Source organism: Somniosus microcephalus, chromosome 18, assembly GCF_052327205.1.
Source record: "Somniosus microcephalus isolate GS21.2 chromosome 18, FLI_Smic_1.0, whole genome shotgun sequence".
Classification (NCBI taxonomy): Eukaryota; Metazoa; Chordata; class Chondrichthyes; order Squaliformes; family Somniosidae; genus Somniosus; species Somniosus microcephalus.
In genome coordinates, this window is record NC_141004.1 from 68,354,417 (window position 1) to 68,375,551 (window position 21,135).

Below are 21,135 nucleotides of genomic sequence, written 5' to 3' on the forward strand. Positions count from 1 at the left end.
CTTCTGGCCCCCAGCAAGTCCCGCAAACAAATCATCAATATGGGGAAGCGGATATTGCTCCACTGACAATACAGGGTTAACAGTTACTTTAAAATCTCCACATATCCTAACTCCACCCCCTTTCTTGAGCACTGGTACGATGGGCGTTGCCCATTCACTCACGCTGACTGGTTCTAGTACTCCTAGATCAACCCTGGTTAAACGAAGAGTGCAGGAGAGCATGCCGGGAACAAGCACCAGGCATACCGAAAAATGAGGTGTCAACCTGGTGAGGCTACAACACAGGACTACTTGCATGCCAAACAACGGAAGCAACATGCGATAGACAGAGCTAAGCAATCTCACAACCATCGGATCAAATCAAAGCTCTGCAGTCCTGCCACATCCAGTCGTGAGTGGTGGTGGACAATTAAACAGTTAACAGGAGGAGGAGGCTCCAAAAATATCCCCATCCTCAATGATGGTGGAGCCCAGCACGTGAGTGCAAAAGACAAGGCTGAAGCATTTGCAACTATCTTCAGCCAGAAGTGCCGAGTGGATGATCCATCTCGGCCTCCTCCTGAGGTCCCCAGCATCACAGATGCCAGTCTTCAGCCCATTCAATTCACTCCACGTGATGTCAAGAAATGGCTGAAGACACTGGATACTGCAAAGGCTATGAGCCCTGACAACATTCCGGCAATAGTACTGAAGGCTTGTGCTCCAGAACTAGCTGTGCCCCTAGCCAAGCTGTTTCAGTACAGTTACAACACTGGCATCTACCCGGCAATGTGGAAAACTGCCCAAGTATGTCCTGTCTACAAAAAGCAGGACAAATCCGACCCGGCCAATTACCGTCCCATCAGTCTACTCTCAATCATCAGCAAAGTGATGGAAGGTGCCGTCGACAGTGCTATCAAGCGGCACTTACTCAGCAATAACCTGCTAACTGATGCCCAGTTTGGGTTCCGCCAGGGCCACTCAGCTCCTGACCTCATTACAGCCTTGGTCCAAACATGGACAAAAGAGCTGAACTCAAGAGGTGAGATGAGAGTGACTGCCCTTGACATCAAGGCAGCATTTGATCGAGTGTGGCATCAAGGAGCCCTAGCAAAACTGAAGTCAATGGGAATCAAGGGGAAAACTCTCCATTGGTTGGAATCATACCTAGCACAAAGGAAGTTGGCTGTGGTTGTTGGAGGCCATTCATCTCAATCACATGACATCACTGCAGGAGTTCCTCAGGGCAATGTCCTAGGCCCAACCATCTTCAGCTGTTTCATCAATGACCTTCCCGCCATCATAAGGTCAGAAGTGGGGATGTTCGCTGATGATTGCACACTGTTCAGCACCATTCGAGACTCATCAGATACTGACGCAGTCCGTGTCCATATGCAGCAAGACCTGGGCAACATTCAGACTTGGGCTGACAAGTGGCAAGTAACATTCGCACCACACAAGTGCCAGGCAATGACCATCTCCAACAAGCGAGACTCTAACCATCTCCCCTTGACATTCAACGGCATTACCATCGCTGAATCCCCCACTATCAACATCCTGGGGGTTACCATTGATCAGAAACTGAACTGGACCAGCCATATAAATATTGTGGCTACAAGAGCAGGCCAGAGGCTGGGAATTCTGCGGCGAGTGTCTCACCTCCTGACTCCCCAAAGCCTTTCCACCATCTACAAGGCACAAGTCAGGAGTGTGATGGAATACTCTCCACTTGCCTGGATGAGTGCAGCTCCAACAACACTCAAGAAGCTCGACACCATTCAGGATAAAGCAGCCCGCTTGATTGGCACTCCATCCACCACCTTCAACATTCACTCCCTCCACCACCAGTGCACTGTGGCTGCAGTGTGTACCATCTGCAAGATGCACCGCAGCAACTCGCCAAAGCTCCTTCAACAGCACCTTCCAAACCCGCGACCTCTACCACTTAGAAGGACAAGGGCAGCAGACGCATGGGAACAGCACCACCTACAAGTTCCCCTCCAAGCCACACACCATCCTGACTTGGACCTGTATCGCCGTTCCTTCACTGTCGTTGGGCCAAAATCCTGGAACTCCCTTCCTAACAGCATTGTGGGTGTACCTACACCATATGGACTGCAGCGGTTCAAGAAGGCGGCTCACCACCATCTTCTCAAGGGCAATTAGGGATGGGCACTAAATGCAGGCCTAGCCAGCGATGCCTACATCCTATCAATGAATTTTAAAAAAACACTCCGCTTTCAACTAGGGCTTCTAAGTCAGCCTCGACTTTTGGTCTGATGGCATAAGGTACGGGTCATGCTTTCATGAACTTGGGTTTGCTATCCTGCTTAATACGAAGCTTCACAGTAATATCTTTCATGCTACCCAGTTCTCCATTAAAGACTTCTGCATGTTTCCTTAAGATGGCGGGTAAGCCTGGATCATTGTGTGACATCATGTAGACTGATGACCAGTCTAATTTTATTCTCTCCATCCACGAACGTCCCAGCAGGGAGGGGTAGTCTCCTTTAACTACGTAGAGTGGTAACTTCCTAGTTTGTCCATTCAACTGAACTGTGACCTCAGTGATACCTCTCACGGTTACTCTTTCACCGGTATATGTCTTTAACGCTATGTTAGCTGGCTGAAGTGGAAGGTGCTTTAATGTCTTTTTGTAGACTGTCTCTGACATGAGATACTGCTGCCCCGGTATCGATCTGCATTCGCACAGGCTGCCCCTCTAGCAAGGGTGAGACCCAGTAGCCATGCGAATCCCCAGCTACAGTCAGCACGTTCAGTGATAGTTCCTCCTCTGAAGTGTCACTTGCCTCTGTTTTGTCCTGTTCTACAGAGCGGACATGCTTCTTTGTCTTTTGTCTGAATGTTTTTTTTCTTCCTTCCATCTTTGACGTTTTCTCTGTGTCCTTTTTATTTCTGCATGCGCGCTGAATATGTCCCTTTTTACCACAGCTGTGGCAATCCATGTCCACACACCAGCATGCAGACGCAAGATGCCCCGTTTTGCCACAACGGAAGCATGGCCCTTGGCTCTCTGTTCTTACTTTGTGCACTTTTTCTGTTGCACCCAACTGTTGAGCTTCCTTAGCTGCCAATTCCATGGAAATACTGATTTCAATGGCCTTTTGTAGAGTCAGATTACTCTCCGTTAATAGTCTCATCTGTATGGCTTCAGTTCTCATACCACACACTAGCCTGCCTCTTATAGTATCATTTAGCACGTCATTAAACTCACAGTGCTCTGATAGTCTTTTTAGTGCAGCTACAAACATGGTCACTGTTTCTCCTTCTTCCTGGTTACACCTGTGGAACCTAAACCTCTCAGCTATGACTAGGGGTTTGGGTGTAAAATGCCCTTTTAGTATCTCCACAATTTCGCTATATTGTTTAGTCCCTGGTTTATCTGGATGCACTAAAGTACGCAAAAGATTGAAAGTCTTTGGTCCCATCACACTTAACAATGTAGGTACTACTTTGTTCCCTCCAATGTCATTTGCTTGTGTGAAGTATTCAAATCGTTCTGTGTATGAGCTCCATTGTTCGACATTCTCATCAAATGGTCCAATGTTACCGATAATTCCAGTCATTTTCCTTCTCTCAGGCTCCTAATTATCATTCACTAAGGATCCTTCCAATGTTGAACTCAACTAAAATCACTATCAGTTATTTAGTGCTTCAATTCACAGATCGTTTCATAGTTGAATAAATGTCCTTCCCGATTTACTCACTGCTTTTCCTCCCCTTCCTCAAGTCGTTAGTACCTTATACGCCGTCTCGTCTTCCCGCCATTTCAAACTCCTTTATCCTCGAGCCAGCCTCACTTTAATTAACTGTCCACGGCAAAAATAACAGTTTTAAACACGTAAAACCCAACTATCTTCCGCACAGCAGAGCCACGTAAGTTCAGACATCCTCGTCACCACTTTTGTTAAATCTCAAGAGTTTAATAACCTTGCTTGTATAACAATTAAAAGAGTGTGCAGGAGACAGAGTTCAGTTCACAGCCAACACTTTCCAGAGAATCTTCTCAACTCCATGCACTCTATTTCCCATAGTGCATTGCACATCACAACTACGGTAAGCTATGTGGGACAATTCAAATACAACATTCAAAATACACAACACTTACCACGGAGGTAGCCATCCTTTCCGTGGTGATGCTTTCATGCGCCAATGACTCCAATAAGGCTCTGCTCATGCTCGCCTTGGACTCCTCCATTCGCTCCACACTCGCAGTGACCCTGGAGACAAATCTGCCAGAGACTCCTGCATCTGTGCATGGAGATCCATCACCTCCTCTCTTGCGGATGGACCCAGAGGCATAGGGTCGACATGCAGCTGAGCTGAGCTGGCAGAGGCCTGCGCCCTCCAACGAGGACTCTCCACTGCTGTCCCTGTCTCCACAATCTGCTGATGCTCACTTGTGAGCTGTGATACACCAGGTGACAAGACTACTCTATCTCGCGAAGGCCCCACCGAGGTGTGAGTGTCTGTGCTGGTGCTGGGTGCGCTGAATTCTGTTGACGCTGCTCCCTCAGAGGTTGGAGCTTCCTCCGAGGCATCTGGCTGCTCAGCCTCTTCCTCCTCCGCAGTGGGGACGGGGGCTTTGGATGGTCCTGTGGGGGAGTAAAGGAAAGAGTTAGAGATGTGATGCCAAGGTTACATGCACATTGGATTTTGCAGATGCTCATAAGGCCAAATGATGTAGCTTCAGAATCGTTACAGCGACTCATGCTCTGTCAATGAGAGAGATGGAAAACTATTCTGTCACCAGCTTGCGGGCTTGCTCCTGTCTCTCCTTCCCCAGCTTCCGGAGCGACGTCAGCCCTGACAATCTCCATCACTGCTTCCTCCCAGGGGGTCAGGTGCGTGATTGAGGGTGGCCTTCCGCCAGTCCTGGCTCGCTCTCTCCTGTTGTGAGCTCTCTTTTCCTGCAATGAGGGAGACAAGTGGAGTTTGAGTGAGAGTGCAGGAGTGAGTGTAGAGATTGCCTAGCATAGATACTTAGAAGAAGACAAAGATGGTGTGAGGCTGCAAGACCAAGGGCCCTCCCTATGTGTTGTCAGTTGTGTTCCAAGCATCAGAGTGAGAGGCAGTGTGAGGGCTGCATGGTGGAATAGTTATGTGAATGTGAGCATAGACAGATAGGGAATGGGTAAGGGTGCATGGATGTGACTGTGAAGTGGGATGTGGAAGAAGAGATTGCTGAAGCTGAGTGCTGTTGGGGAAAGGCAATGGGGATCAGGTTGAGGGTGATGGAAACTTCATACTTACTTTTCCTGTACGGTGAAGGTCATGGAAGCGCTTCCTGCACTGTATCCAGGTCCGGCGGGTGACTCCCTGAGAGTTCACCTCTGCAGTCACCTCCATCCATGCAGCCCTGGTCTCTTTGGGAGGCCTCTTCCTCCCTGAGCTAGGGAAGAGGACCTCCCTGCGGACCCTAACCCCATCCACTAATGTCTGCAGTGACGTCTCATCAAATTTGGCGGCAGCTCGGCCTCTGCTGCTGGCAGCAGCTGGTGCAGGCTCCTCTGCCATTCTGGGGAAGCCTGCAGAGGCTGAAAAGCTTGCTGGACACTTTAAAAGCACCACGAATGACGACATCATACTGTGGGGCTTTCTGACTGGAAATGGACAATTAGCAAGGGTGCCCACACGCTGGAAATAAATTGGCCAATTGAGGGAAAATTACGTGCAGCTGGCTGACCCATTTAGATTCGTGTCGGAACCCGACATTCGGGGAACCTGACAATTCCCCGCACCTGCGGGAAAATCGGCCCCGATGTATGATTACTCTGCGCAAGTTTCCTAATGAACAGGATGTGGTACAGAAAATTTGTCAATGGCCAGAGTGAGTTTCCAACAGTTTTTTGGGTTTCCCAATCCTGCAGTGTGAGACAGAAATTAAGATAAAAGCAGTTAAAACCAACCAGCAGGAGGACAGAACTGTCACGGGAGGGTGATAGCCAGGTCAGCTGATGATAGCCATGATTTTCACCACTGCATTCAACTATCAAGCCTGGCCTAAAAATATCAAGGAAAACAAAGAATAGTTGGCTTTCAAATACAGTCTCTCACCAGCCATCTTTTCAATGTTGTCCTGGAATAATGATAGCGCAGTGAATGACCTCAAAATAAAGGTGTTGTGTGAGCTATCACATTGGTGTGGGACTGGAGTCATGTATAGGTCAGACCGGATAAAGTCGGCAGGTTTCCTTTCCTATTTCAGCCTCCCATTCCTGCAAACCATTTAAAAAAATGATTGCAGTGTGCAATAGATTTTACTTCTCGTGCAAGAAAATAAACCATTTTAACTCAGTCAAGAAAGCAATAAATGCCAGAAATTATTGATCATTGCAGATGAATGCTTAACGCTTTCGAATGACTTTCCTCTCTCTGCTGTTTTAACGGAGGGCATTACCCCATTTATGTTAAATAGGATGATCTCACACAACACCTTTATTTTGAGGTAGTCCATCTTGTATTGATGGTTATACATGAATTGAACCTTAATAGATTAGGAGGGAAAAATTTGGTTGCCATGCGCCTCCCGTTTGCGCCTTAAGAGGGCGGTAACGGGGCGTAAAGCAACTAGCGCCCGGACGCAGTGCTGGCAACGTCTCTGGCAAAATTCAGCGGGAGGTTAGCGGCAGTGGTAACTGTTAGTGCCCTGCGGCGCTGCGCCGCCGGCGATGACATTATCACCGTGCGCAGCGCCCCGGCCGCGTTCTTTGGTAGCACCCCTTGACTTACTGCTGGACGCTATGTCTGACGGGGTCAAGGGGGCCTACATGTGGCCGGGGCGGCGCCAAATAAAGGCGAGGTGCCAGGCGGCCATTTTTGTTGCTGGCTGCCTGCCAGCGCCTGCCCCCGTTGCCATCCCCGGCCTCCTCTTCAGCCCCCTGAGTGCCAGCTGTGCTCCGTGAGCCCAGCATTTCTCTTGAGTGCCAGGCTCTTTTGCCAGCACTCCGATCCCTGGTGGCCCAGCTGGGCCCTGGGTCGTGCTGGGTAAGGCCCCTCCCCTTTAAGAAGGGGAGGAAGGCCTGCAGTACCGAGGCACGTAGCACCATGATATTCACTCGCAGCACCCCAAGAGGGAGGCGGGGCGCTTCCAGTAGCATTCCGCTTCCCTCTTGGGGCGCTACCGATGAATTTTGGCTGCAGGAGCGCTAGTTTTTTCGAGGCGCTAAAAGTAGCGCCACAGCGAAGTTAGCGCCCCAAAGGGGGCGCAACTCAATTTTTCCCCCTAGAAGTGTTTTTCTGTTCATGTAAGGGGCACGTTTGTCAGATGGGGCACAAAGTGCACCACGAGTTCCATCAATTGCCCCTGTATTGTGGGTATCTGGAAAAAGCTGAATGCTCTTGCCTGTTGCTCCTGTGGCTCCCTGGGGAAGGTAATATACTCAGTCACCTTGGAGAGCAGTGCATCAATAATTTTCTTGATGTAATGATCCACCGCAAACTGACAGATGTTGGCATTTTTGCCAGTGGCCCCTGAAAGTTAAACAAGGTATAGAAGCTCAAGGTCATGGTAACCTTGACAGTGACGGGCAGAGCTGTGCCAGCCCTGCAATGTAGCTGACGGTCGTCTTCAATCTCCCAGGCAACCTCTCTGCTGAACCAGAGGCAGCGAAGGCACTTCTCCTCCGAACGGTGCAAATAGATGTAAAAAGGTCCTCTGGAGATGAAATTATTTTTCCCAGGTACCTCCACCTCTGGTGATGCCTGACTTTTCTGGCATCCAAAATGGGCTCCTGCTTGCCCTCTCCTCGTTCTCCAGGGAACACAGATACGGAGGAATTGCAAAGCGAAATCCCATGATGCTTTTCAAGATGCAGACTTCCACAAACTCTGAGCAATATGTCAGAAAATTGCAAGTATTGCTTTGAACATTAAAACTCTCAATGAATTTAAGCAGTTAGTTTAAATGGCAGGTACCATCTGACCTGTGACCAATGGCAATGCAGGAAATAAGGGCTCAGGTCAGGATAATGTCACCTGGTCTTATTTTGCATCTGATTTAAATTTGAACACCTCCCCATAAACCCTGACAGGAAATCCAGAGGCATTGCAATTGGAGTGGAGATCTAGTGCAATTGGAGTGGAGATCTAGTGCAATGGAGTGGAGATCTAGTGCAATGGAGTGGAGATCTAGTGCAATGGAGTGGAGATCTAGTGCAATTGGAGTGGAGATCTAGTGCAATGGAGTGGAGATCTAGTGCAATGGAGTGGAGTTCTAGTGCAATGGAGTGGAGTTCTAGTGCAATGGAGTGGAGATCTAATGCAATGGAGTGGAGATCTAGTGCAATGGAGTGGAGATCTAGTGCAATGGAGTGGAGATCTAATGCAATGGAGTGGAGATCTAGTGCAATGGAGTGGAGATCTAGTGCAATGGAGTGGAGATCTAATGCAATGGAGTGGCGATCTAGTGCAATGGAGTGGAGATCTAGTGCAATGGAGTGGAGATCTAGTGCAATGGAGTGGCGATCTAGTGCAATGGAGTGACGATCTAGTGCAATGGAGTGGAGATCTAGTGCAATGGAGTGGAGATCTAGTGCAATGGAGTGGAGATCTAGTGCAATGGAGTGGAGATCTAATGCAATGGAGTGGAGATCTAGTGCAATGGAGTGGAGATCTAGTGCAATGGAGTGGAGATCTAATGCAATGGAGTGGCGATCTAGTGCAATGGAGTGGAGATCTAGTGCAATGGAGTGGAGATCTAGTGCAATGGAGTGGCGATCTAGTGCAATGGAGTGGCGATCTAGTGCAATGGAGTGGAGATCTAGTGCAATAGAGTGGAGATCTAGTGCAAAGGGTGTTGCACCCCTGAAAATGGCCTTTCTGGAGTGTGAGAGCCAGGAAAATTAGCCCCACGAACTTACTTTATTTTGAACCGTTGCCTAACATAACTGTGCACGCCACAGCTGGATCAATCAACTTTATATCATTTATACCAGTTAACTAACTTTTTGGATGCTTGCAAAGTGTTGGAACATTACTGCAGGTGTGTCACGATTGGCTGATATCTGTTCGTTACAGGTAATATTTGTTCTTTCGTGCAGGAATTACATTGTGCACATTTTTTTCATGACTGGCAAGAAAAAAGCAGGCCTCTCATAATTTTCATGAAAAAAATAATTTAGCACCAATTGAGAAATCTCACTCAGATATCATACGATTGCTGATGTGGAGAATGGAAATATTATATTGGTATTGTAAGGGATGCTCTTTCTGCATCAGCTCATTATAGTACAGAAATAACAATACACACATGCTCCATTATAGCGGCAGCCTGCTGTTTTAGTATTCACTAAGCCACCCGATGTCTCTAAAAGTAAACAATAACAAACTTTACATTACTGCAACATTTCAACTGAATTAAAGATGAACTCCTTCAAGTTAAGGGTAGTTGAATAAATTCAGAGAGTGGCTGTACATTGAAAATGTTCATAGATTTATGTTAAGATTTATTGCTAAACGGTAATTTCTAGTTTGTTTTAAATCCAGAGGTTATGACAGATCAGATCAGCTATCCACTTCAAGACCCAGATCTACAGATGACGCCATACAGCCAGTATCCCAACATGCAATTCTCTCCGATGGCAACACCCCAGCCACAAACACACTATTCTGCCCACAATTACTACCCACAATATTCACCAGAAGGACATTATTCACCTAGCTCATATGAGCTAAGCAAACCACAGTACCTGGGCCCCAATGATGTTGATGGAGAAATACCTGTGATGAAAAGACCTAGACTCAACCATTCATCTTTGCGAATAAAGGGTGAAGAGGAGCTGTGTGTGGTGTGTGGGGACAAAGCTTCAGGGTATCACTATAATGCACTAACCTGTGAAGGATGCAAAGGTAAGAATGCCTAACTACCTTTTTATATTACAATGCTTTATCTTCATAATTCAGTGCCAGCTGTGGTTCAGTGGGGAGCGCTCGTACCTCTGAGTCCGAAGGTTGTGGGTTGAAGTCCCGCGCCAGAGACTTGAGCACAAAAATCTAGGCTGACACTCCACTCTGGGGGAGTGAGGGAGTGCTGCACTGTCGGAGGTGCCATCTTCCAGATGAGATGTTTAACCAAGGCCCCATCTGCCCTCTCAGGTGGGCGTAAAAGATCTCATGACACTATTTCAAAGAAGAGCAGGGGAGTCCTCCCTAATGTCTTGGCCAATATTTATCCCTCAATCAGCATCATTAAAACAGTTTATCTGGTCATTATCACATTGCTGTTTGTGGGAGCTTACTGTGCACAAATTGGCTGCTCACCTCCATAGCCGGTCAGTCTGCGTGAGGTGGGCTGTAGCTCACACTCGTCCTTCAAACTGTAATACTCCATTGTCCTGCAATTTATTATTTTTGTACAAAGTGTGCAAAACAAGACATGGTGTCAGAACAGGGATTTGAAATGGGCATCGTTGGAGCTCCCTTACCTCGACTGAATTGGGAATCTTTGAACTTACATAGAGAATGGCGCAAGTTCAAGCAACACGTGGAGTTGATGTTTTCGGGTCCATTGAAAAGCAAAGGGAAGGAAGAAAGATGCAGCTATCTACTCCTGTGGATCGGAGAAAAAGGGAGAGACATTTTTAACACATGGTCTCTCACCGCGGATGAAGCAAAGGTACTGAAAAGTTATTTTGACCGTTTTGAAGCATATGTGATGCCCAAGACAAATACGATATTCGCTAGGTACAAGTTTCAGGAGAAAGTACAAGGAGCTAGTGAGTCATTTGAACAGTTTGTGACTGAGTTAAAACTGCTGGTAAAAGACTGTGAATATGCAGATAAAGATGAGATGGTCAGAGACCGCATCATGTTTGGAATACATTCAGCTAAAGTGAGAGAGAAACTTTTGAATGTTGGGTCCGGGCTAACGCTGGACAAAGCTATAGACATAGCTAGATCGCACGAGATAGCCCAAGCACAGTTGAAAACCATAACCGGCGCCACGAGCAGCTCGCGTGAACAGACAGTGCACGCAGTTAATAGATACACACCAAAGAACACTGCCCAGAGAGCGTGTTTCAGAACAGAAAGAACAGCGAGAGTTCTAAAAATGGGCGACACAGACATAAAACGCTTCAAAAACTGTGGATATTGTGGAAACAACTGGCATGGAGAAAAGGAGTACTGCCCTGCCAAAGGAAGGCAATGTACTAAATGTGGTAAACGGAACCACTTTGCTAAAGTTTGCAAGACTGTTTTCGGAAAAGCAGTACACACAGTGAGTGACAGCCAAATGCCAGATAGAGAGCCAAATGCAGAGGAACTGTTTATTGATTCTGTGTCACAGAAAAAACAGATTTCAGAGACTGAGCAAGCTTTTGCCGATATTGAGATAGGAAAACAGGGCAAAGAGCTTAAGTTTAAACTAGACACTGGATCTCAGGTTAACGTAATTCCTCTGAGTGAGTATCACAGCTTGAAGGATGAGTGTGAGCTACAGCCCACCTCATGCAGACTGACCGGCTATGGAGGTGAGCAGCTCATTGTAAAAGGCACATGCGTGATGAAATGCAAGTACAAAGAAAGCGACATGATGGTGAACTTTTACTTTGTTGACACTCAAGCACCTCCAGTGCTTGGTCTAAAGGCATGTTTAGACATGGACCTCGTCAAGCTAGTGCTATCATTGACAGCACCAGTTGAGAAGCAGACAGTCATGGAGGAGTTTGCTGACGTTTTCAAAGGAATCGGACTATTCCCAGGTGAATGCACTATTCACCTTGACCCAGCAGCAACCCCAGTGGTTTGCCCACCGAGAAGGATACCCCTTGCTCTACGTAGTCGCCTGAAGGAGGAGCTGCAGAGCATGGATAATACAGAAATCATCGTCCGGGTAACAGAACCGACAGAGTGGGTCAACGCGTTAGTAGTGGTTGAGAAACCACGTACAGGCAAGCTCAGATTCTGTCTCGACCCCAGAGATTTGAACAAGGCTATCAAGCGCCCTCACTACCCTCTACCAACGCTAGATGACATCACACCCAAGCTAGTGGGAGCACGTTACTTCAGTGTAATGGACGCACGATCAGGATACTGGACTATCAAGCTCACGGAAGAGTCATCTAAGCTAACAGCGTTCAACACACCATTTGGACGCTACTGATTTCTGCGTTTACCATTTGGTCTTATCTCAGCTCAGGATGAATTCCAGCGGAAGATCGACGAAACCTATGAAGGCCTCGACGGAGTAGTCACAACCGTAGATGACACCCTCATCTATGGCAGGAATAGAGAGGAACATGACAGGAACCTCCGTGCGATGCTACAAAGATCACGGGAGAAAGGTATCCGGCTCAACCCCGAGAAAAGCATAATCGGATCCACCGAGATCAGTTATTTTGGGCATCGCCTCTCAGCTGATGGCATTAAGCCGGATCCAGAGAAAATCTCCGCCATCAAGAAGATGGAGCCACCGAAGAACCGCGCAGAGCTAGAGACAGTACTAGGCATGGTTAACTACTTAGCCAAGTTTGCCTCGAGCCTCTCCGAAATCAACGCACCCATGCGTCAGTTGCTCAAACAATCCAATGAGTTCCTGTGGGACAAACAACATGGCACAGCATTTCAGAAAATGAAAGACCTAATCACCAGAGAACCAAGACCAGTTCTTGCCTACTTCGACCCCAACAAAGAGCTCAGACTACAAGTGGACGCGTCAAAGTACGGACTAGGCACAGTATTACTGCAAGAAGGAAAGCCCATCGGCTACGCTTCCAGATCTCTCACAGACAGCAAAATCAAGTCTGCTCAAATCGAGAAAGAGCTATATGCAATTCTGTTTGGATGTAAGCATTTCCACCAATACGTCTATGGCCGACAAGTCATTGTGGAATCCGACCACAAGCCCCTCGAGTCAATCATGAGGAAACCACTAGCCGCAGCCCCACCAAGGCTACAGAGAATGATCCTTCAGCTACAGAAGTATGACTTCACAATCATTCACCGTCCAAGCAAAGACATTCCTGTCGCAGACACGCTCTCCAGAAAGTCTCTTAGCTACCAGGACAGCAGTCTCAGTGAAGGCATGGATGTGCAGGTGCACATGGTGTACAACAGCTTACCTGTGAGTGACTCTGAAGGAAACTGAAGGAGATCCGAGCAGAAACAGAGAAAGATGCACAACTCACACTGCTGAGCAAAGTCATACATGAAGGATGGCCTGAGGAAAGGAGGAAATGCCCTCAGAGCATATCTGAATTCTGGAACCACAGAGACGAACTGTCACAAATCAACGGAATCATCTTCAAAGGGGAGAAAATCATCATTCCTACCAGTCTCAGAGAAGAGATGTTGACAAAAATTCATGCTGGACATATGGGCATGGAAAAATGCAAACAAAGAGCATGTGACATTATGTTTTGGCCCGGAATGTGCAAACACATTGAGGACGTTGTCGGAAAATGTTCCATTTGTCTAGAACGCCGCCCATCAAATGTCAAAGAGCCCATGATACCTCACTGTATCCCAGACAGGCCCTGGCAGGTTGCAGCAACGGATCTGTTCACATAGAACAACGAGGACTACATAGTGACTGTTGATTACTACAGCAGATTTTTTGAACTAGACAAGCTTCACAGCACCACATGCGCAAATCCCCCAAAACAGAGGAAATCCAAGACGCACGCGCTGCCCCCTACAGCGCACGCGCTAGCCTTTTCAACTCTTGGGTTAGAGGAGAGGAAATGCCGGTTTTCAGCGCATGCGCTGTGCATGCTGAAAACCGGCATTTCCTCCGGCCAGACACGTGAGTACCCCTTCCGTACTCACGCGTTTGGGGAGGAATTACTGCCCCATTATGTAGAAGAAAGGTTCAAAAGTAATGCATAACATTTTTCTTTTAAAAGAAAGGGGATGTAATGTTTGCATATTGATTTATCATTGGCCCACAGGCATCTGTAAGGAATACCTATTATATTCACGTGATCACATGCTGAGTTGTCATTGGCCTGCAGGCATCTGTAAGGACTGCTATTGTTTAGAAGACCCAGGGGTCCTAACTCCATCGTGTCCACACGGTGCTATACTGTTGTGAGTCAGATCAGACCTGATGCTTCATTAAAAGAGTTTAAACTGTAATACTCCGTTGTCCTGCAATTTATTATTTTTGTACAAAGTGTGCAAAACAAGACAGTGACAACACTTCAAAAAGTACTTCATTGGCTGCAAAGCACTTTGGGACATCTGGTGGTCATGAAAGGCGCCATATAAATGCAAATCTTTCTGTTCTTTCTTTTACTTTTCATTCATCATTAATGAGGTATAAGTTTGTACTCACCACTGCAAGGATCTTTCACCTGTGTAAGTGTGTCCAATTGTGTGTACAACTGAGGCCGAGAAGATTGCTGTTAGCTCACTGAAAGGGATGGAATTTGAAGATTTTCAGGTATAAAAATATAAGCACCGTGATATTGGGCTGGAGCGCCCCAAGAGGGAGGGGGAGCGCTTCCAGTAGCGCCCTGCCTCCTGCTTAGAGCGTTACCATTGAATTTCGGGTGCAGGGGTGCTAACTTATTCGGGGCGCTAAAAGTAGCGCCCCGGCAAAGTTAGCGCCCCAAAGGGGGCATGACCCAATTTTTCCCTGCATATGTTTTACCTCACTCTCATAAACTTAGCACTGTTGGAAGCCTCACACTCACAACTCAGAGCTCACACACACTAGCAGCTATTCAACCATGACAACAACATCACCCAAACATATTGCAGGACACTCACCGACACACTTCCCTCTTTCTTGCAGGAGAAGGTGGTGCATAACAGGAGGCAGCTGCAAAAAACTGAAGGAGGATCAGCGTGCCTGCATGTTTTAACCCCCATGGAGGAGACAGTGCTGGCCATCATGGGAAGGGGCATCGCTGAGGCCGTGCCCACTGGCAGCACTGGAGGTATTGATGATGAGGGTATCTGCATACCTAATCCTCCTCCTCTCATCCCACTTCTCCATCATCCCACAATCTCTTCTGACTCACAATCTGCAGATGGTGTAAGCACACACTTCTTACTGTCTTCTCTCCCCTCACCACAACCCAACCCTTTTTCCTTTTTAATTTCAGATACCCAAGAATTGGAACCTTTCTAGCCAGAGGACAAAGGCAGTGATGATGAAGAGATACCTTCACTCGATCTTACACTCGTAGCCATCAGCTCAGAGACTGACACTGCACGTACTTTAAAGGATAGGATAGAGGAGGGATCTGCACTTGGTGAGACACCGGGCACAAGTGCACAGGAGCCAGGGCGAGGGAAAAGGACACCACAGGCGCTAGCTCACTGAAGAGTGAGGTCGCAAACTAGTTCTGCTGCAGAGGAGTCAGATGAGGACTTTGATGGCCCAGGTTACAGAAGAAGGCTGATGGGTGTACACAACCAAATGCTTGGTGCACTGGAAAGCCTGCCAGAAAGCCTGCATAAATGTCAAGGAGCATGGAGGAGTCCAGCACTGACTTGGCACAAGGCTTTGCGCAGAGCTTGGAGACCATCCTTTCCAACATTGAACGGGTGGTCACCTCCATCAGCACACCTGTGAAACCTACCATGATGCAGCATCTGATGACCGATGTCACAGCTTCCATTGCAGCATAAACAGCTTCCGTCAAAGCTCTGTGTGCTGCATTGGAAGCTCAGACTGCTGTCATCGTGTCCCTGGGTACCACTGTTGAAAGGGGCTTCCAGGGCCTCACAGCAGTCCAGCAATCTGTTCTCAAAACGATCGCCAGGATTTCCCAGTTTTCCTCTCCAAGCCACCATGCCCATAAGTACAGCATGCCCGGAAAGGGGTGGAGTTAGGTTTGAGGCTGTAGATGACCATTACTGTCTCTCTGCCAGCCCTATGGTGCATGTTGGCTACAAATATTCTTGCAAGAGATAGCACAGTAGTGCATCTGCTTCTCTGCTAACCCAGAGCTAGGAAGCTGATTCCCTATGGTCATTTAATGTAGGTGTACCTGCAGATATGGTTGGTGGCATCTTGGCAGTGTGGCCAATCAGGCAATGCTGACTGTTCATTACCCTGGAATGCCTTCTCTCATGGAGTATCAGTTAAAGCATGATATTCTGTGGTGGGATGATTTTGAAGAACCATCTGGCATTACAGTTAGTCAGGGCTTCAGAAACTGTACTCGTGCTATCGGAACTTTCATCACAGGCTCCCTTGGGGATTGGAGCCTCCACAAGCGCCAATCTTCTGATAAAGCAAGGTATGTCTACCTCTGTTGTAGATGTGGGTGAGGTTACCATAGGTGGGCACAGAACATTGATGGTGTAGTCTGACCTGCCTGGCATCCTTCCATTGGTCGTCCTCTTCTATCTTCATAAAGCGTAGAGATAGGATGATTCCCATTGGGAAACCATTGCTGACAATAATTGGTGGCTATAAGGAAAAAAAGCAGCAGAACAATTGTCACAAAGGCTAATGAGAACCTAAGTAGTAGCAGAAGAACTAACAGAGCATCGAAGAAAAATGGTGCAGAATTGGCCTTAAAACGTTACTGAATCTTCTTCCTAAGTTCATTAAACAAACTTCTGTATACTGCCGACCTCCTAACAGCCATGGGCGACCATTATATATGGTTGTGAATAGCACTCAGAATCTTGCATGCATGAGCATTGGAAAGTAGGCTACGAAACAAAATGACACCAGCCATCTATTTTTAATATTACGATGATGTTTCCTGCTCCCGTTTGTTTGCCTGGCGTTTACAGATTGTGACCAAATTTTTCATTCTGTACCAGTTTACAGGGCATAACTGAGATGAAATTCACCTCCCTTGTCTTGAAGGATGGCCTTGGAGGAACTTTCAACTTTGTTCTCTGCTTTTCCTCAAGATATGGAAGATGCAGAAACAGAAATGAGCAACTAATGCCACAAATCTGTTTAAAAAAATTAAATAGGAAGATTTGTCTATTTAAATGACTAATTATAACCATTTACGTGAGACTGTCCCCTTTTCCAACCAGGATTTTTCCGCCGGAGTATCACAAAGAATGCTGTGTATAAATGTAAGACTGGTGGAAATTGTGAAATGGATATGTACATGCGGAGGAAATGTCAGGAATGCCGGCTGAAGAAATGCAAGGCAGTGGGAATGCTGGCAGAGTGTAAGTAATTAACCTATTATGACTGATTTTCCTGACACTTCAGCTATACCCGGCGGAATTTAAAAGATTAAGGGATGATTTGATCGAAGTTTTCAAGATACTAAGAGGAACTGATAGGGTAGATAGAGAGAATCTATTTCCGCTAGATGGGGAGTCTCGTATTAGGGGACATCAGGAGTGAAGTTAGGAAACACTTTTACACGCAAAGGGTGGTAGAAGTTTGAAACCCTCTTCCGCAAACGGCAGATGATGCTAGGTCTATTGTTAATCTTAAATCTGAGATTGATAGACTTTTGTTAACCAAGGATATGGGGGAAAGGCATATGGATTTAGGTCACAGATCAGCCATGATCTCATTGAATGGTGGAACAGGCTTGAGGCTCAAGGGGATAAACAGCGTACTCCTGATACTATGTTCCTATGTTTCTAGCAGACAGGAGTAGCACCAGCCAAATTGCAGTGTGCTTGCCCAGCCTATGATCGTCTCCTGTCATCGACCATTTACCTGGCATGGGGACATCCCCAGCATCAGCTCTCCCCCTGGCAAGGCCTAGTACAGGTGGAAGAGGCAGGAAAATGAGGCATCTAAAAGGTCTGCAGCAGCATGTCTAGCTTTGGCAAACAGGACTTCTAACTGCCCAGCCTTTGGCCTTCCATTCTCTGCAGTGTTGAGTGGCTCAACTACTCCCTCACCTCCACCGTTGATACCCTTGTCCTCAGCAAAACCGCCACTGTCTCTTATAACAGTAATTCCACCAGGTGCAGCCCCATCTTTGCTCCATCAACTCCAAAGGGCTCAGACTTGCGCATATCTGGTGGACAACTGGCTGAGCCATCCATCACAAGACCCGACTGGGCCATATTAAACTCTACCATGCCTCATTGTCCTCTGCCAAAACCATCCACTACTCTAAGATCATCCTGGAGAGCAAAGATAACCTGGGGCTTCTTTTCTCCACTACCATTCATTTCCTAAAACCCTTCTCCACTGCCCCCTCCATTCTGATTTCTAACAATGAGTGCAAGATAGAGACTGTATCTGTTCAGCTGCCTCTGCTGCTTCCCTCCTTGCCCACCAAACCAAACCTCTCCCCAGGGCACCTCCCTCCCCTAGCCCTATACCCCCATCTCTCTTATTTCTCTCCCATCTCTCCCATGTGGTTAGACTCATCTCTGGCTCCGTCGATCCCATTCTCACTAAACCAATAACCACCCAGCTTCCCTTTTGCACCTACATGCTAGCTGATGTTGTATATGATTCCTTCTCCTTCACCACAGTCCCTGGTCTTTCAGTACTGCCATCATTACACCTCTCCTCAAAAAAGTCACTCTTAATCCATCTGTCCTTGTAAACTACTGACCCTTTCCTCTCCAAAGCTCTTGAACATAGATGGCCTCCTATGCCACCTCTCCCACAATCCCTGTTTTAATCTCTCCAATCAGATTTTCCCCCCTCTCACAGCACCTAACTGCTAAAACCGAAGTCACAAATAACATTCCCTATGACTTTGTCTATGGTGCCATTATTCCTCCTTGACCTTCTTGACCTCCCTGCAGCACTGACATGGTAGTCCACACTATCCTCCTCCAATGCCTCTGTTATCCAGACTGGCGGACAGCCTTCACTTGATTCCACTCTTACCATTCTGAACATTACTAATGGCTTCTCTTCCCACTCTGTGCAGCATCACTTTTGGAGCCCCCCAAAGATCCATCCTTGACTCTCTCTTGTTCCTCATCTATATGCTCTCCCTTGACTACATTATCCATAGACATGTGCTGATAGCACTCAGAACTACGTGTCCACCACCTCCCTGTTGACCACTCTACTGGCTTTTTGCTGCCAAACTTGGTTTGTCTTGAATGAGCCACAATTTCTTCGAGCTAAACAATGGCAAGGCCAAAGCCTTTGTCATTGTTCCCACTAAAAACTCCGTACCCTTGCCACTGACTCCACCCCCCTCCCATCCAATGTCTCAGACTGACTCAGACTGTTCTCAACCTCAGCATCCTATTCGACCCCAAGCTGAGCTTCCAACCCCATATTCTCTCCATCAGAAAGATCACCTATTTCCACTTCTGTAACATTGTACGCCTGAGCAAATTCTATTTATTTTAACATTAACACTTAAAAAAAGAGTTTGGGAAGGAGTTGAGACATGAGTTGGAAGGGGGCTTGAAAAGTCAGTGGATCTCAAACTAGGGCATGGGAGAAGTGGAAAGATGCCAAGGAAAGTAAGTCAAGTGATCCAAGACTGGGGTGGGAGAGAGGAAATACGATTGCTGGGATGGGGGAAAAGAGAGGAAGAAAAAACAGAAGGGGCACAGGAAGTGGAAAAGAAAGTGAAGCAGGAGAGAAGGTAAAAATATAATACAAAAGAAGAGCAGTTGCAGAGGAGGAAGGGAAAGGTGAGGAAAGAGGAAGAAGGAAAGAACTCGGAGGAAAAAGAAGGCATAAAAAGAGGGGAAAGAATCTTATGGAAGGAAAACAAAGGCAATGATTTTTAAAGGACTGGGGAGGGTCCTGTGATTTTTGCTGGATAGGATGTGAGTGCATTCCAGCAAGTGGAAATGCAAATACAATTTCCATGTGCAAGATTCTGTGTTACCATCTATGCAGTGGCCCGCAGATCGACCATGTTGTCTTCATGGTGTTAAGGAAGTGGTATCAAGTCACTTCGAAAATCAAAACATGATTAGGCAGAGTCAACATGGTTTTATGAAAGGGAAATCGTGTTTGACAAATTTATTAGAGTTTTTTGAGGATGTAACTAGCAGGGTAGATAAAGGGGAACCAGTGGATGTAGTATATTTGGATTTCCAAAAGACATTCGATAAGGTGCCACATAAAAGGTTATTACACAAGATTAGGGCTCATGGGGTTGGGGGTAATAAAGTAGCATGGATAGAGGATTGGTTAATGGAGAGAAAACAGAGAGTAGGGATAAATGGATCTTTTTCAGGTTGGCAGGTTGTAACTAGCGGGGTGCCGCAAGGATCAGTGTTGGGGCCTCAGCTATTTACAATCTATATTAATGACCTAGATGAAGGGACCAAGTGTAATGTATCCAAATTTGCTGATGATACAAAGCTAGGTGGGACAGTAAGCTGTGAGGAGAACACAAAGGGCTAGATATTCCTGGAGCCGTCCGGCGGAGTTTCAGGCGTGTGGGGGGGGGGGGAAATCCCGAATTTGGGGGTCCCGACACCATCCCGCCCAAAACCCCGCCCCACGCAACTTTCAGGGGCGGCGGGTACCCGCCCCGCACTGGGACCCGCCGAAACCAGGCGGGAAGGGATTAGTGCCAATTAACTGCCTGTTAACAGGTAGTTAACAGGCAGCTTTTAGCCTAATCCCTATTTTGAGGGGTTTCGTGTGGGATTCCCGATGGCTCCAAACCACGCCAGGTTAGAGCAGGTGGGCCGTCGGGCTGAAGGAGTTGGAGGGGTCGCGATGTCGATGCTCAGGTGAGTGATGGGTGCATGAGTGCAAAGGTAAGTGTGTTTGGTGTGTCTAAAGTGTGTAAAGAACTTTTACTTACCTGTACCTACCTTAATAGCCTTTCTTCCTGTAGCCGTCGGGAGCCCATCACTCAGCCGGCACTTAAAGCTGAACGGCTGCGATCTGTGAAAAGTGACAGCCTTCAGCTTTGAGTGCTGCTGAGAGTTCTATCTGAGTCTGTGCAGAAGGACTCATGTTAGAACTCAAACTGTCAGTGTTTCTCAGCTTCAAACAGCTGTGAAACGCTGATATTTCATCTGTCAAGATGAAATTGCAGTCTGTGACGTCACCTGTTGCCGGGTGGCCCTTAATTGGCCTGCTGAGCCCGCTGGGCGGGCTCAATAAGGTCAATCAAGGGAAAATCGCGTGGACTGGCCGGACGTCGATGTAGGCGGGTCAAAAACCCGAAAGTTGAAGTCCCGCCTTCTTCCCGACAGGTTCGGGAAAATCTACCCCAAAGAGTCTGCAAAGGGATATAGATAGACTGAGTGAGTGGGCAGTAAGGTGGCAGACGGAGTATAATGTGGGGAAATGTGAGG

The 21,135-nt window shown here is 47.2% G+C and overlaps 1 protein-coding gene across 2 annotated transcripts in view; it reads left to right on the forward strand.

The window, feature by feature from the left end:
• Positions 1–21,135, forward strand: part of LOC147105348 (bile acid receptor-like) — a 166,422-nt gene that overhangs the window by 102,135 nt on the left and 43,152 nt on the right. For both annotated transcript variants that reach the window (XM_086011628.1, XM_086011627.1), the window contains exons 3-4: positions 9,487–9,849; positions 16,954–17,094. In XM_086011628.1, coding sequence (XP_085867754.1) covers positions 9,487–9,849; positions 16,954–17,094 — 504 coding nt within the window. The remainder of the gene's footprint in view (positions 1–9,486; positions 9,850–16,953; positions 17,095–21,135) is intronic.